The sequence below is a fragment of the Haliaeetus albicilla genome, chromosome 24 (genome assembly GCF_947461875.1).
Source record: "Haliaeetus albicilla chromosome 24, bHalAlb1.1, whole genome shotgun sequence".
NCBI lineage: Eukaryota > Metazoa > Chordata > Aves > Accipitriformes > Accipitridae > Haliaeetus > Haliaeetus albicilla.
In genome coordinates, this window is record NC_091506.1 from 14,675,415 (window position 1) to 14,690,555 (window position 15,141).

General features: G+C 35.2%; 1 protein-coding gene across 1 annotated transcript in view; it reads left to right on the plus strand.

Moving 5' to 3' along the window:
- The window catches only part of DNAH12 (dynein axonemal heavy chain 12), a 72,794-nt gene that overhangs the window by 38,336 nt on the left and 19,317 nt on the right, over positions 1 to 15,141 (plus strand). Inside the window, exons 40-52 of the mRNA XM_069812269.1 lie at positions 2,096 to 2,395; positions 3,592 to 3,770; positions 5,364 to 5,556; positions 5,647 to 5,808; positions 7,779 to 7,973; positions 8,788 to 8,921; positions 9,262 to 9,424; positions 9,878 to 9,958; positions 11,152 to 11,328; positions 12,170 to 12,301; positions 12,748 to 12,837; positions 14,390 to 14,530; positions 14,666 to 14,907. Coding sequence (XP_069668370.1) covers positions 2,096 to 2,395; positions 3,592 to 3,770; positions 5,364 to 5,556; positions 5,647 to 5,808; positions 7,779 to 7,973; positions 8,788 to 8,921; positions 9,262 to 9,424; positions 9,878 to 9,958; positions 11,152 to 11,328; positions 12,170 to 12,301; positions 12,748 to 12,837; positions 14,390 to 14,530; positions 14,666 to 14,907 — 2,189 coding nt within the window. The remainder of the gene's footprint in view (positions 1 to 2,095; positions 2,396 to 3,591; positions 3,771 to 5,363; positions 5,557 to 5,646; positions 5,809 to 7,778; positions 7,974 to 8,787; positions 8,922 to 9,261; positions 9,425 to 9,877; positions 9,959 to 11,151; positions 11,329 to 12,169; positions 12,302 to 12,747; positions 12,838 to 14,389; positions 14,531 to 14,665; positions 14,908 to 15,141) is intronic.

The window sequence follows — 15,141 nt, forward strand, 5'->3', positions numbered from 1 at the left end:
AATTGGTGAAGTAGAGATTTTAGATATTTTGTTCCTTCTTATTTTTAACATATAGCCTCACCTGCTTTGACAAAAGTGTCTTAGTTTCATTGTTGCAGTAACTGTCTTACTCTAGGAAAATTGTCTTTAAATTTGTGTTAGTATGGGCTCCCTAGTACCTGTCCACATAAAGTCAAGTAGGTGAGACTGGAATCTCTTTGGGGTCAGACAGGCACAGGGAGCTGTCACACACACGCAAAGACAAAATTAAAATATCGATTACAACCCTTCCAAAATTCCTTCTAAGAGAGACTAACAATGAAGAAATCACCCTCTCCACTTTCCTCCTTCCTCTCCTAGTTTTTACGCTAATTATGGGCACATCACAGCAGACTAGGGAAGCCAACACGAACATGCCGCTTTGTAGAATCAGACTCCAGTATGACAAAAGACATCACAGAAATGTTGTGAAACTGAAAGCCATTGGGCCTGGCTGTGTGGAATTTATTAATGTTTTGTGAAGTTCCATGTGACAGATTTTAGCCAGTGTCACATTTGCAATGTACTATACATGTAAAGAAAGGAATGGCAAATCGTGACATTTTTGCAATGAAGCATTAAGTTGCAGACATAATATCAAAGTATAGCTTTGCCGGCTTATTACGTAGCAGAAATCATTAGCAGTGTGAACAAATCTATTGCCTACCATAAGTATTCATCATGGAAATGCATTAGGTAGCTAATATTTGACCGATGAAAAATCCTGACAGAAAATCTGGTCAGCTTCAAAGGCAAAATCAAATGGCTGAAGTTTCACAGGGGATGTGACTTCCTTCTACTGCAGAGCTGAGGCCTTTCTCAGACTTTTCCACTAGTTCTGCTTATACCCAAGGACATATTCAAGATTGAATCCATCTCATTCCAAGGATTTGCAGAGCTGGTGTTTCAGAACTACTCTTAGATAATACATTCAATGTATGAATCACAAGGCTGACTGACTACTGCCACTAGAAGTCTTTTTGTAGGTCCAATTAATCCTTCCAAAACAAACACACAAAAAAATAATTTGCAAGAAATTCACAAATTTTGCTTCTTTAAATAGAAAATAATAGTAGCAGCTACCTGCGATTTGAATGCATTTGACTACATGTTTAAAACATTCAGTTTTGTCAGGATACATCTTAGACCAATTTCAGAGTGTTGTCTTTTAATAGTGATGCAGTTATTTCTCATCAGACTGCATCAAATTTTGTTTATACTGTTAGACTCATATGCATTTACCTGCTAGAGAATCTGTCCCAACGTGAATTTTCATCCTGGTAAGCAATACCTTCTAATTCCTAGGATTAAAGTATAATGCAAGAACTGGGCTTTGGAATTGGCTTTGGACATGGGACAACAGGTGGAATGTGTACTCAGTACCACGGATATAGTCAAGCCTGTAACACTTGATTTCACTGTACTTTTTTTTTTAGCAGGTTGATGTTTGATAATTGTCTTCACCTGTGAGTGTACAGAGACAGATTAAAAGTTTCCTCTGTCAGCATTTACTTCAGCATGTTATTTATGTTCAATGTAATAAGAAATGACACTGTTTCTGTTATAACAGCATGAGCTAACCACAGCTGATGCATTTCACATTAGAGCAAAATATAGTCAAAAGACACTTTTCTTGATCTGCCTATTCCTTCAGCATTTTTATTGACTCCATTTTTGAGTAATTTGTAGTTATGCAAACAAATAGATTTAAACAACTGAAAATCTAGGAAGTTACCATTACATATCATTCAGTCCTTCACTTGAAGGAAGATATCATATAATTAAAGGAAGTCAAGAGATCTGATTGGTATTCCTGGTCCTACAGCAGATTTCTTTACTCTTGCTACAATTACTTTTTCCATTTGCAATTAGGTTAGTAGTACCTAGTTCCAGAACTGCAGAAGGTGCATCTGATACATTCGGAGGACTTTGAGATCTTTAGACATTATTAGGATTGTTAAGTGTGAAATGTTTTTCTTGGAGAAATACAATTTTAGAAAACATTTAAGATTTATTGTAATAATACAGTCGGTGTTACTGTTTTGTTGATTTTGTTCTTTGTTGTTATTATCTTAAGGTGTACAAGAAAGCCATCAAAAATCTTTTGCCCACACCAGCCAAATCTCATTATACATTCAACCTGCGTGACTTTTCACGTGTTATCCATGGCTGCTTGCTCATTAAGAGAAAATCAATTGAAAGCAAACATGTAATGCTTCGGCTGTTTGTACATGAGGTATTTCGGGTCTTCTATGACCGTCTAGTGGAAGACAATGATAGAGCCTGGCTGTTCAATTTAATGAAAGATATTGTGAAAGAACATTTCAAAGAAGCATTTGATTCAGTTTTTGCACACCTGAAGCAAGGAAACACACCTGTGAGTATTATGTTTAACCTGTCACAAAACAATTGCTTTCCTTATAAATTCAGGACTAGTAAGTCTCTCAATCAGAGGTGAAATTTTGGATCAAAGGTGCTTGAAAATTTGAGTTGAACTTGGCAAAATGGCTTCTTTGGAAAAAAAAAAAGAGTAAAAATGGTTGGAAGGGTTTAAGTGTTGTACATAAGCGTTCTTTTCAAAAGTATTTCATTTAAAGTGTGGATAAACTTATTATTTTTCCATAAAAGAATTTTGTGTATTTGATAGTGAAACAAAAACTTATTTCTTATTCAATTAAAAAGATAGTGCAACATTTTTTCAGATTTACCCCAAAACCCCTGGGTGTTTATATCTTACGAAATTCAATTTATCAAGCGTAGTGTTTTATTAAGCTCCTAGATGCCTGCACATAGAAATAAAGCATCCAATTAATCAGTAGGTCAGCAGAGCAACTTTTCAAAAAAATTCTGTCACGTCTTTTCTTGGAGCTGTAACACCACATACTGAATCTTTGGGCAATGGGAGATAAGGTAACAGAAACAACCGGAGTAATTTATAAATCACTACCACAAAAGTAGCTGTGATCTGCACATACTATTGTGCCTGCAAGGAGAAATACAAGTATAAATACTCTTCAGTGGACTTCCAGAGACCTGCTTTACAGGATAAAGAAATATTCTCTTTTAAAATTTAGCCTGTGACTGAGTTACTGTGTGGTAAACAGCATTCTGTAATTGTTATGAAATTTTAGTTTTTAAAATGTTGTATGATCATGTTAGACTGTATGCCCTGTCTTCCTTTTTCTGTTTTTCTTTTTTTTCTTCCACTGTCACTTCACTGATGTATAGAAAAAATAACTTTGTGGTCTTAGTTATCCATTTCATAATATATTGAAAATTGCTAAACATACATCTGTATAAATTTGGTGTAATCTGAAGGTCATGATTGTGAGACCGTTAATGGCTATTTGAGCCAATTATGTTCCAAGAACAAATTAAGAGTAAGTATATTGTTTAATATGGGAAATAGAGAATTTTGAGGTGGGTATTATCTGTGAGTCAAAACATTTCAGAGTGCTTGTTTTGTGTCTTGAATATTTGTCTAAATTCTCCTTTGTTGTCTAAAATTCCAGTGAGGGATATGTTCATTAAATATTAAACTTGATTTCATAATTTGTTGAATATTTACCATAGGTAACGGAAGAAAACATGAGAAGTTTGTTTTTTGGTGACTACATGAATCCAGAACTTGAGGGAGATGAAAGACTTTATGTTGAAATTCCAAGCATTCAGCTGTTCAGTGATGTTGTGGAGCAGTGTTTGGATGAATATAATCAGACCCACAAAACAAGAATGAACCTTGTAGTTTTCAGGTGCATTGATCTGTATTATTAAGAGCTTTAAGCAGTAGTTGATAATTCAGTATATCCAATTTTGTGGGCTGTGGTTTTTGTATGTCTCCTCCCCTTTATGCATCCACAAAAGTGTGTGTGGTGTTACCCTGTTCTGGATGGAAGTGAACTGATTTTTCTCTTATGCACCTGCTTTTTCTATCCAAAAGTAAATAATGAGAAGTTTTTCTCCTAAGGGGCTTTGAATACATCCCTTGGTTGTTAAAGAAACATTGTGCACCAAATCAGGTGGGTGCTCTACTTCTGCTAGGCCTCTGTTAGGGGTGAAGATGGATATCAGTTTTGTCTGCAGCCACTGGACTTCCATTTCACCATGGACAAGGATTCTATGGTTGTGAGGTACAGGGTGAGATATAGCACAGTCATCACTGCCTGTCTGCTCCGTTGTGATGCAGCACAGCCGTGCCCCACTTCGGGGTGTGTACCTAGCCTGGTGCTGTAGCTAATCCTATGAAAGTTTAGACTGTGCGGGCTGCTATTGTTGCCTTAACTTGTGATCAGGCAGAGCTACAACTGAGACAGATTGGGAGGTCAGAACTCCCTCCTCCCCTTTATTGCTAGAGATTACTGCCTCTTCATACTTGCCAGTGTAACTTGACATGTAGATGCTTTGTGAAGGTAATTAGGGGTAGTTTAAGCACTTCTAACAGCAGTTTATTTCAGTCTAGGTCATTTTGACAAGCTGGATTTTTGACTACCTTTATATACAGCTATGCTGGGAGTTTGAAGAGCTGGTGACCTCTGATCAGAGGGCACTTCCTGAGTGTAGAAGCAATATCCCAGTTACCTCACTGAACAGCAGCTGGGAGAGCATGTCTGACTGTAGGCTTAGAGTCCAATCTCATGGATAACATCTGGATGTGACTCTCTTATTTTTCTAACCAATCAAAATAAACAAGAATTTATCTTTGAAATGCCTTAACCTTTTTTTGAGACCACTTTTAACTACTACTCAGCTTACTTTAACTACCCCGTGCCTTGTGCTTAAACAGGCCATTTCCTGTAGACCTTGCTGCATATTCCAAGATAAATTGTACTTTTGTTTTCACAGTAGATAGAACTCTCAGTAATGTGCAGATACTGCTTTCTGAAGATATTGTTCCAATATCTATTTCACATGTAAGTTATAAAATACTGCCAGAGGCAGAGGGTGTTGATATAACCCATTTTTCCCCAGTTATTCCTTTAAAAGTATTTAAACTGTTATACTTCAAGAAAGCTAAACCATAACAGTATTATCAGTTTTAAAAGTAGAGAATTTCTGTTGGTTTTCTTTGACACCTTTATCCATATGGTGCTCCTGTTCTCACCACTGCCTATTCCTTTCAGAAATTTGTAGTAATTTGTAATTTAGCTAAATACTGATGTTTGTATAATAGAAGAGTTGTAAGTTTTATTTTATTTTGTGGTGCAAACCCACTCCCTTTCTTCCTCTTCCCCACCACCCCACCCCGCCTTCAGAAATTTGTTTTGGAGATGCTACTTCTATACGTTCACAGATTTATATGTATATGTATTTCTGCCATTCTGGTAATCAGCACATTTCAAATACAGGTATGTGTTGGAACATTTGTCTCGTATAAGTCGTATTCTGAAGCAGCCAGGGGGTAATGCCTTGTTAGTTGGAATGGGAGGAAGTGGACGCCAGTCTTTGACTCGTCTAGCAGCATTCATGGCAAAAATGTGTGTTTTTCAACCAGAGATTTCTAAGACCTATGGTACAAATGAGTGGAGAGAAGATCTGAAAGTGAGTATTAATAACCTGTCTGCATTTTGACTTAATTCTGAGGAAGGATGTTTTGGAATATACAATATTTCAACTGTCTTGCATTTTTAGAGTCTTCTGAAGAATGCTGGTGTAAAAGGCTTGAAAACTGTATTTATAATCACAGATTCACAAATTAAAGAAGAAAGCTTTTTAGAAGATGTTGACAGTGTCCTCAACACTGGGGAAGTACCCAATCTTTTTGCAGCAGATGAAAAACAAGAAATTATAGAGGTATCTTTAGAAATTCTCTTTAATGTCACCTCCCTTTTAAGGTATATTGTCAGTTCAGTGTGAAGTGTGGCCTTTGGATATATGCACTTAATTCTGTGACTTTTTTTGAGACCTTAGATAAATCAGCCAGTTATTATTAAACTTATGGGGTAGCTTATAGCTACTACTAGCTTTAGTTCTGACCTGGCATTCTGTTCGCAAACACATTAAGTTGTGCACGTAGGGAGCCTGGATTGTTCACAAACACCCTGTGGCCATAATTATTTTTTGCAGTTTATTGTGCACAAAAAGAATGTACCTCATAATGTTTTCATTGATCAATTAAGGGCAAAGACTTCTTTTTTAAAAAAACACAGCCTGCATTTGTCAATAGACCCTTGCTGTCTAGGACACTACTGTTTAGACAGAATTTCAGTCTTGACATTTCTACTCAGAGAAGTTGGGGAAGGGTGCTCCATGAATTCAGGCTCAGAAGTAAAGATGCAATGTACTCAGTCAATTTTTAAAAAATTTCTAACTAAAATCAGGCTTAGATTTTCAAAATAGCAGTCACCAGTTGGGAGGGAGGGGCATCAGTCTTTGTATACATCAAGCTGGAAACAATGTTAGGTAACAATATTTGGAACTGTATGCTGTGCTGTCTTCATATCTCTGTAGTATGTTTACTAATAAATTTCTTAGGTATGCTTCTATTGACATTCAAAGTGGTTCTTAGTCCATACACAAATGTTTTTTATTGAAATAGCTATGTCACTTGATAAATGTTACTGTATTGTTTGTTCTTGTGCTTAAGTTATGGAGCATGTTGATACCTGCATTCCATGTATTTTGCAAAGAAGTTAGATTATAATTCTAATCATCTTTCTCTATTACTGTTTCATTCTTGCCAGGTATATAATAACAATATTAAGATAATGTGGCTCTCTTGCAATTTTATAGTTTGTACAAACATATTCAATTGGTGTATGCTAGAACTTGGTAGCTATCCATAATATGCCAACTGAACCAAAGTTGGTTTTTATTCATTTAAATCTGCTCCATCAAAATATTTCCACTTTTACTCTATTGCTACTAAACTAATTTTTTTTCATTTATTTTAATTGTGGGATTATGTAAAGTATACATGCTTTTGTGGAAGAATAATTTGAGTTTTAGGGTTTGTAGTCAGTGTTTTGTGGATTGTTAATTAGTTGAGGATAATAATACTTTTATGAAGTAGTCTTTAATTTCAAATCTAGAGGTTTCTTGTTTTGAGAGATTATTGGTTTTGGTAAATGAACAAATGGAATATGTTTTGATGTTTGAAACTTAAATACTCCAATTAGGTAAATACAGCATGTTTTAGTATAATATTAAAGCTAAAAAAGTTCTTAGTAAGTAAATGCCTTGAAATATCGTTTAGGGGACTTACGTGGCACTTAAAGCGTAGGTGATGAGAAAAACATTTGCTTTATTTTGTAGTGGCTTTTGTGTAATGAAAATAGTAATTTGCCTCATCTGTTTCGATATCTTCTAAATCTTTGAGTGACTGAAGATTGATTGTAGTTAAACCTGATAGTTGTATTTATCATTAGAAGGGTTTGGCTCTTTATTTCTTGAGGCATCTGATTATGAATTTTGATTCTTCAGAATGTCTTAATCCTCTGTCTGATCTTAATGTGTCTTATCCATCTGGAACTCATCTTGGGATGGATTTTTAGTTTTTGTTCTGGTGTATTCTCAGTTGCTCAGATGATCGTTTCTAGAATGAGTTGTCAGGGTCACAGATAAATACTGTAATCCTATTCTCAAATAGTATTTACTATTTTATTTACTACTTTATTTACTACAGTTTTTCTAGTTTATTCTGTTTCATTTATCAATAAAAAATTTGCTTCATGGTGATGCTCATTAACAGGATTGCTATAGGACTTTAGAAGTGCTTAATGAGAAATTATATAACAGTTTTTACACTATGTGTTATTCCTAAGGGTGTTCGTGCAATAGTTCAGGCTGGCAATAAACATGAAGAACTCAGTCCCTTGGCCTTGTTTGCATTTTTTGTGAACCGTTGCAAAGAAAATCTCCATATTGTGGTAGCATTCAGCCCAATTGGAGATGCTTTCCGCAATCGTCTGAGGCAGTTTCCCTCACTCATCAACTGCTGTACTATTGATTGGTTCCAGGTATGTGAAAGTATTTATACTGTTTTCTCAACAAACTACTTCAGTTTTCTAAGAATCTGTATTTTTATGTCCCATTAGATTTTTTTCTTGACTTCTGTGTAGAAGTACTCCATGTTTTTCAAAATTTTAAAATAGCATAGGCATTTTTTGTAATATTTTGGGAGCTCTTTGATATGCAATCTAAGCATTTTTACAACTAAGGAAACTTAAATTTTGTTGCTACAAATTTTACATTTCTGAATAGTGTCAGTTTGGTGATGGTAATTTGTCATTTTATTGCATAGTATGTGTATTTTAAAGGACGAGAGAAACCATTTCAACGTGATTGTAAAATGATCATAATTTCTGCTCCCTGTTAAGAGGTCATGCATCATGGGAATGACTAGCAAATGCAAGTCCTGTTGTTTAAAAGTAGATCTTTTATAGCAGAATAAAACTTGGAAAATTACTGTAGTTAACAATCCTCGATGTAATGGGTGTTACTCTCAGTGAAGTGCAGTTAGCTCTATAGCTTGGCCTGGTGCTGACATTAATTAATTTTTCTGCCAAAGGATGACATAGACACAGAAATCTTTGGGTAGAATGGCAATATGTGGCTTTTAACTAGAAGGTCAGCCTGGAGTTGCCAGAAAAGATTGCATGGGTAGTGACACTGCTGCCTGATCTAACCCTCATATCAGTTAATTTTTCTTGAGACATAATTGGGACTACTGTGTCTCATTCTGGTGGTTTGAATAGTAAAAATTGTTTTTAAATTATAAAGACTGCTAAGAGCTGAATTTTAGAAATGCTTCTCTCTTCACTTCTCCCTCAGCCATGGCCTGAAGATGCCCTTGAACGTGTGGCTAATAAGTTCTTAGAAACACTTCAGCTCACAGACAGTGAGCGTCAGGAAGTTGTGCCAATCTGTAAATACTTTCATACTTCAGTTTTGTCACTCTCTGTAAGGTCAGTCTGTTTCTGTTGAAAACAACTCATTAATTTATAGAAATATTAAGAGGGAAAAGATTACGCTGTTGAAAGTAGTAAATTGAGCAACACAGAACTCAAAAGTTGAATTTTTAGAAGCAAGAAAAAACAATATAGTAGGTGATTGAGTTTCATTGCTACTAGTTTCTGGTTTAAAAGTTAATGTATACTATCTGTGTGCATAAAAATATATAAAATTGTCAAAATTGTTTACTCCTATTATTTGTCAAACAGTTACATAACTTTGCTAACAATAGTTAAACTAGAAAAAGAAAACAAAACTTAAAGGTACTCTTTTTTTTTTTTTTTTTTTTAATAGGTTCTTGCAAAGTCTGGGGCGCCATAATTATGTTACTCCTGCTTCTTATCTTGAGCTTATTGCTGCGTTTCGGAAACTTCTTACTCAGAAACGAGACGCTGTAATGAAAGCCAAGAAGAAATACGTGAATGGACTAGATAAACTAGCTTTTGCTGAATCACAAGTGAGTTAGGACAAAAATGGAACTGAAAATACAAAATGTTTGGCAAAAGCTGGTCTTTTCCTGGAGAAATCAGTCAAAAGCATTACTTCAGATTTTGTTTAGCTTTAGCTTCAACAGTAAAACTGTAAGAAATTTATTTTACCTTTTCTTTCCTACAGTCATAGCAGTTGTGCTAGAGGCCACAGACCTATAAGCATGTATTGCTTAGCAGTATGTGAACAGAACTTCCCTTTGCTAAATGGTTAACAGGTGACTGTAGGTGAATGTAGTTCTTAAAATTAGAGATTGCACATATGAGATAAAAAATAAGTCTCTGAGGTGTTTTGATTTGAAACAATGTTATTTCCTTCTATCAGTAAATTAGTCATTAGGTAAAATCTAGGTCTTGTAGAATTTGTTGGAAATTGTACTTGGCACTTCTGAATCCTACTTGATTCTTCTGCATATGTATAGGTTGGTGAGATGAAACAAGAACTAGTTCAGCTGCAGCCCAAACTGGAAGAAGCTAAATTTGATAATGCAAACATGATGAAGGTAGAGTTATACAAATACAATTTTGTGGTTTTTAATGTAAGCATGTGTATGCTTGGGATCCATAATTTCACCTTTGTAATAATTAGCTTTGAGTGAGGAATCTTAATCATACAATGTACTTCAACTTCAGTATCTCAGCTGATTGTAGTCAGGTTCTAAAGACTATGCCTGTATAAGGTTGCTGATATGTGACTTTCAGAAAATAAGAGTTGAATTCGGGTTTTTGAGCTCACTTCTTGTTTACTGGGGTTTGCAGTATTGTGAAACTTGTCACTATTTATGCTTATATCCTTAGAACTGGAAGAAAATTGTGTTTTTTATGTAAGGTACAGGCTCTGGATGTACAGTCCTTGCCTAAGCTCCAGGCTGAAGGATGTTAGAGGAACTTTCATGCTAATAGTGGTTAGGCTGGATTTCCCAAAATCACTCACAAACATTGCAAAACCCACACATAGTTCTTCAGCATGCAAAATAAACAAGAACAGTTTTGCACAGTCTGTCTTTGCATACACAGGGATTACACACTTGATTTCTAAAAGAATTCACTTCATAGAAATTTAGTGGGATGTAGGAACCAATCTCTTGCGTGTTTTTGAAAATTCTGGCTTGCGAAAATACACTTATCTAATATGTTACTGTCACATCACAAAAAAACAAGATTTGATTGACGTTTTTATGCACTTCTGCTTTGTAAGTGTTTTTAGATACAGTAATCTCTCTTCTACCTACTGTTACAAACATACAAGAAAACTAGATGTGACTTATGTGGAACTGAAAAGGGAGTACTTGTATGAAGTCTTGACTCATCACTGAAAAGAAAATAACTTTGAGTAGTCAATGTTATAGACTGTGAAGCTATGAAAACTCACTGTAAAAGCTAGTCATTTTTTAATTGTAGCCTGATCCACAAACATTGAGTTTGTCTCCTGAACTTCAAACATACTTTAAATAGCTTTTATTGACAGTAATCTGATTACATGCAGTTCACCTACTGTTAAAGCTCCATGATGATTTTGCATTATGCTAAGAAACAAATTATTCCCTTAATATAATTTGAAAATATATGAAAATATTAAAATAGTTCAATCTTTTCTTTATATTTTAGACTATTCCATAAGTGCTATACTGGGTAATTTCAGTTTATTTGATCATTCCCTGCTCAGTAGGAAGCTCACCCATGTGTTTTTCTTTAGACTATAGAAATAGAATCTGCAGAAGTAGAACAAAAAAGAAAAACTGTAAAAGTAGATGAAGAAATTGCTACAGAAAAAGCTGAAGAAGCTCAGACATTGAAAAATGAATGTGAGAGTGACCTGGCAGAAGCAATCCCAGCCCTGGAGGCCGCACTTGATGCTCTTGACACTTTGAAGGCAAGCTGATCTAAACTTCAGCATTTGAAAGAGTTATTTAACATGATTAAACCCTTCCATTTATTTGGGAAAGAATGCACTAAGATGAAAAGAATTTGAAAAGTGTTAAATTTCCTTAGTTTTGACGAAGGACAGGACCTGTACAGTCATTGTTCAATATATTTCTTCTTCATGTACTCAGAATACCAATGGGAGGGCGGCATTTAAAAAAATTGTTTATTTGCAAGAAAGCCCACTTGTGGTAAAAGTAACCAAAACCTGAAGTTGCCAGCAGTGGTATCAGCTGATTTCCTCTTTGAGCGAAGTTAATGTTGACTGCCAGTGTGTAACATGGCATTTGTTTATAGCTAAGAATTATCTCTATCTTTGGTTTAAAGGTTTTGTCCTTGTCATGACTTACACATGATCTGAAAGCAGAATTGTTGGGAAAGTCCTGCAGGACTTTAGTATAGTAGGAGGTAGTTTAGTAGGAGTTATGAAGTATATGAGATGTCTTAGCTGACACTTATGGAAGTGTATCAAAAAATACATGGACTTTTAAAATAAAATTAAAAAAATAAATAAAAAAAAAACCCTGGACTTTTTAAACCATAATTTTAATTAATCATTAGTTTACAGTTACTAGCATTTATTTCATTTTTATTTCCCCTGCATAGGATACATTGATGGATATTGTTAATTGTCTTGCTAACACTGTATCATCCCATCGAAAAGTCCCCTCTAATTATGTTCATTGATAATGGTGTTATAATTCCCCCTTTTTTCTGTTAGTTCATTTATCTTAGTGGTGAGAAAAGCATAACATTTGTCATAATTTTTTTAAATGTGATTTTTATTTAAGCCTTCTGATATATCAATTGTCAAATCAATGAAAAATCCTCCGTCTGGTGTCAAACTTGTCATGGCTGCTGTCTGTGTCATGAAAGATGTAAAACCTGAGAAAATTGCAGATCCTTCAGGGACTGGAGGCAAGGTAAAATGGCAGACAATAGTTTCAAATAAAAGTGTAATTCATGTTCTTCTCAACACAGAGCACTTTTCAGTAAACAAGGTCACCCAAGGTCCACTAAAGTAGGCAAGTACTTACAGCCTCCATCCATTATTTTACTGAAAACTTCCAGAACTCCAAATTTTTAAAGTTTTGTAATGTGCAAAGACAACACATTTAACTTGCTTGACTCTATATCTAGAAAATAGATAATACATAACTCTTCTCTGAGACACTCTTCAGTTTTGGGGTTTGGGCATGGTTTGGGGGAAATGTTTGATCTGATAGACTTTCTCCTTTATTGACGTCTCAAGGAGATACGAGGTCATCAGTATTAAATATACATGAGTTTTAGTTAAAAGAGATTTGTCATTTTTTGTTTGTGTGTTTGTTTGAAAGCTTGAAAAGATATTTCCTACTGTATTTTGTAGATTTTGGATTACTGGACTCCAAGCAAGAAACTGCTTGGTGACATGAATTTCTTAAAGGATTTGAAAGAGTATGACAAGGACAATATTCCAGTAAGACTTCTGTGTAATTTCTCAGTGATTTTTACCATGTAGACACTTTCTTGCAGGGAAAAAAATAAAATTAGAAAATACTATTATCGGAGGCCCCATTTGTCCCAAGTTAGTCAACTTCTGTTATGACCAAGGATCTTTACAATATGATAGGGTATCCCTATAGGATGAGTATGATCATGGAAAGTGAGTCAAAATTCCTCACAGTGTGCATTCCAAGTGGCATTTCAGAAGGTTTTAGAATTTCTTTTGGAAGACAGCCTGTCTTCTATTTGAATGAAATGTCATTCTGTGCACAAATGTTTCTAACTTTGCAATTTATGGGTAGTATCTCATCAAAAGGTATAAATAACACATAAAAAACCCTGTATCAGAGTAAATAGTCTGTCCTGTCCATTATCCTGTGTCCAAAAATGGCCATAAGCAGGTGCCCTGGAAAGAGTAGGAACAGCATATATGATAATTTCTCCAAATATTCTTCCAGCCTCCAGCACTTTAAGTGAAGGACTTCCAAAGCTGGATGTAGTTTCTGTGTGTTTAGTAGCTGTCAGTGGATCTCTCTTCTGTAATTTCTCTAGTCTGCTTAAGCCCATGTAAACTTTCTGTATCTACAAGATCTTTTTACAAAGCATCCCAGAAGTCTACTTTTAGTGGTATGAAAAGGTATCTCCTTCTGTTTCTTCTGAACCTGGGCCCTTTTAACCTCATTTCATATATTCTGTTTTGGGGTTTGGTTTGGGTTTTTTGTGGAAGCAGGGAACATCTGATCCCTCTCCAACCTTTCTATGCCTTATTTTGTACTAGTTTTTCTAAATCAATTACTCTGGCATTATAAACTTTTTTCTATTTTAAAATAACTGCCCACATTCGTGCTTTTCTTAATGGCTGTTTCTAGCTGTATTTTGATTGAATGAACGTTGGCAAAATGGGTAATGTTGTGTTAAGTATACTAGAAGAATATAGAGTAAATGTAGAAATGTACTAGCTATATAACTTTATTTAAAATATGACCATCTCCCTCGAAGACCTTACTATATGAGAGTGTGATTCTTGCTGTTTGCCGAATTCAGTGGAAATTGAATATAAAAATAGTCCTTTATAAAAAAAAAAAAAGCCCTTTATAAAAATAGTCCCCCAAAGTAGGCACAAGCAATGTAATTCATTTAGATGTTGTCTTAGATTAGTAGAAACACTTTTTTATAATGATCCCTAACAGCTGTGTTACGAGAAAAGACAGCAAATAATGAAATCGGCATCTTTTGCACAAGAGACAGTGTAAATTAAGGCTTCTATGTGACTGTAATGCTCTTAGCACTTAGGTAGCTGCCACATGCAAGACATACCAAAGGCATAGGACAGGATTAGGATGAAAACAAGAAAAGACCAGAAAGCGTGATAGGAAAAATCAAAAGAAACAAATGAGCAGTGGTTTCTACTACAATTAACACTGAGTAGTTTTTTCCTATTTCATTGTGTAGAGAAATGGCAATCAGTGTAATTTTAAAGTGTCAGCCACAAGACTTTGATGAGCTGTAATGCTTTTGTTATCCAGGCAGCTGTCATGCAGAAGATTCGGGCTGAGTACTTGACTAATCCTGAGTTTGATCCACAGAAGGTGGCTAAAGCTTCCTCAGCAGCAGAGGGTTTATGTAAATGGATTATGGCAATGGAGGTGTATGACAGGGTTGCAAAGGTGCGTTTTTGATCCTAGTCCCTCAGTGCTATGAAATCTTTCCTTAGCTTGGTATATTCACCCTAAGCATTGTATTAAATAATGAAGTTACAAAAATGTGCTTTAAGCATTTGTGTATTGGTTGTAATTGAATAGGTGGTTGCACCCAAGAAAGATCGTTTAAGAGAGGCACAGCAGTCCTTAGCAGAGACACTGACACTCTTGAATCAGAAGAGAGAAGAACTTGCAGCAGTTGAAAATCATTTGGCTGCTTTGGAACGAACCTTCACTGAGAAAACTGAAGAAAAGGCTCATTTAGAATTCCAGGTTGATCTGTGTGCTAAAAAACTAGAACGAGCAGAGAAGTTGATTGGAGGCCTTGGTGGAGAGAAATCAAGGTCAGGTTAACATTCAAATGTCAGATATAACAGCCATTGTTGAAACTGAATTTGAACATCAGTTCCCTGAGCCTTTAATGCTGTATCTCTCAGGGCCGTACTGCTGAAGACTGTAACAGTCTGGGCCCTTGAAAGATTTCTAATTGTTTGTAATGTAAAAATATGGGCAGCAACATTAAGAATTGTAGAGAAAGTCTTCAAAATAAGAAAATACGTAAACACAGTGTCCTTATT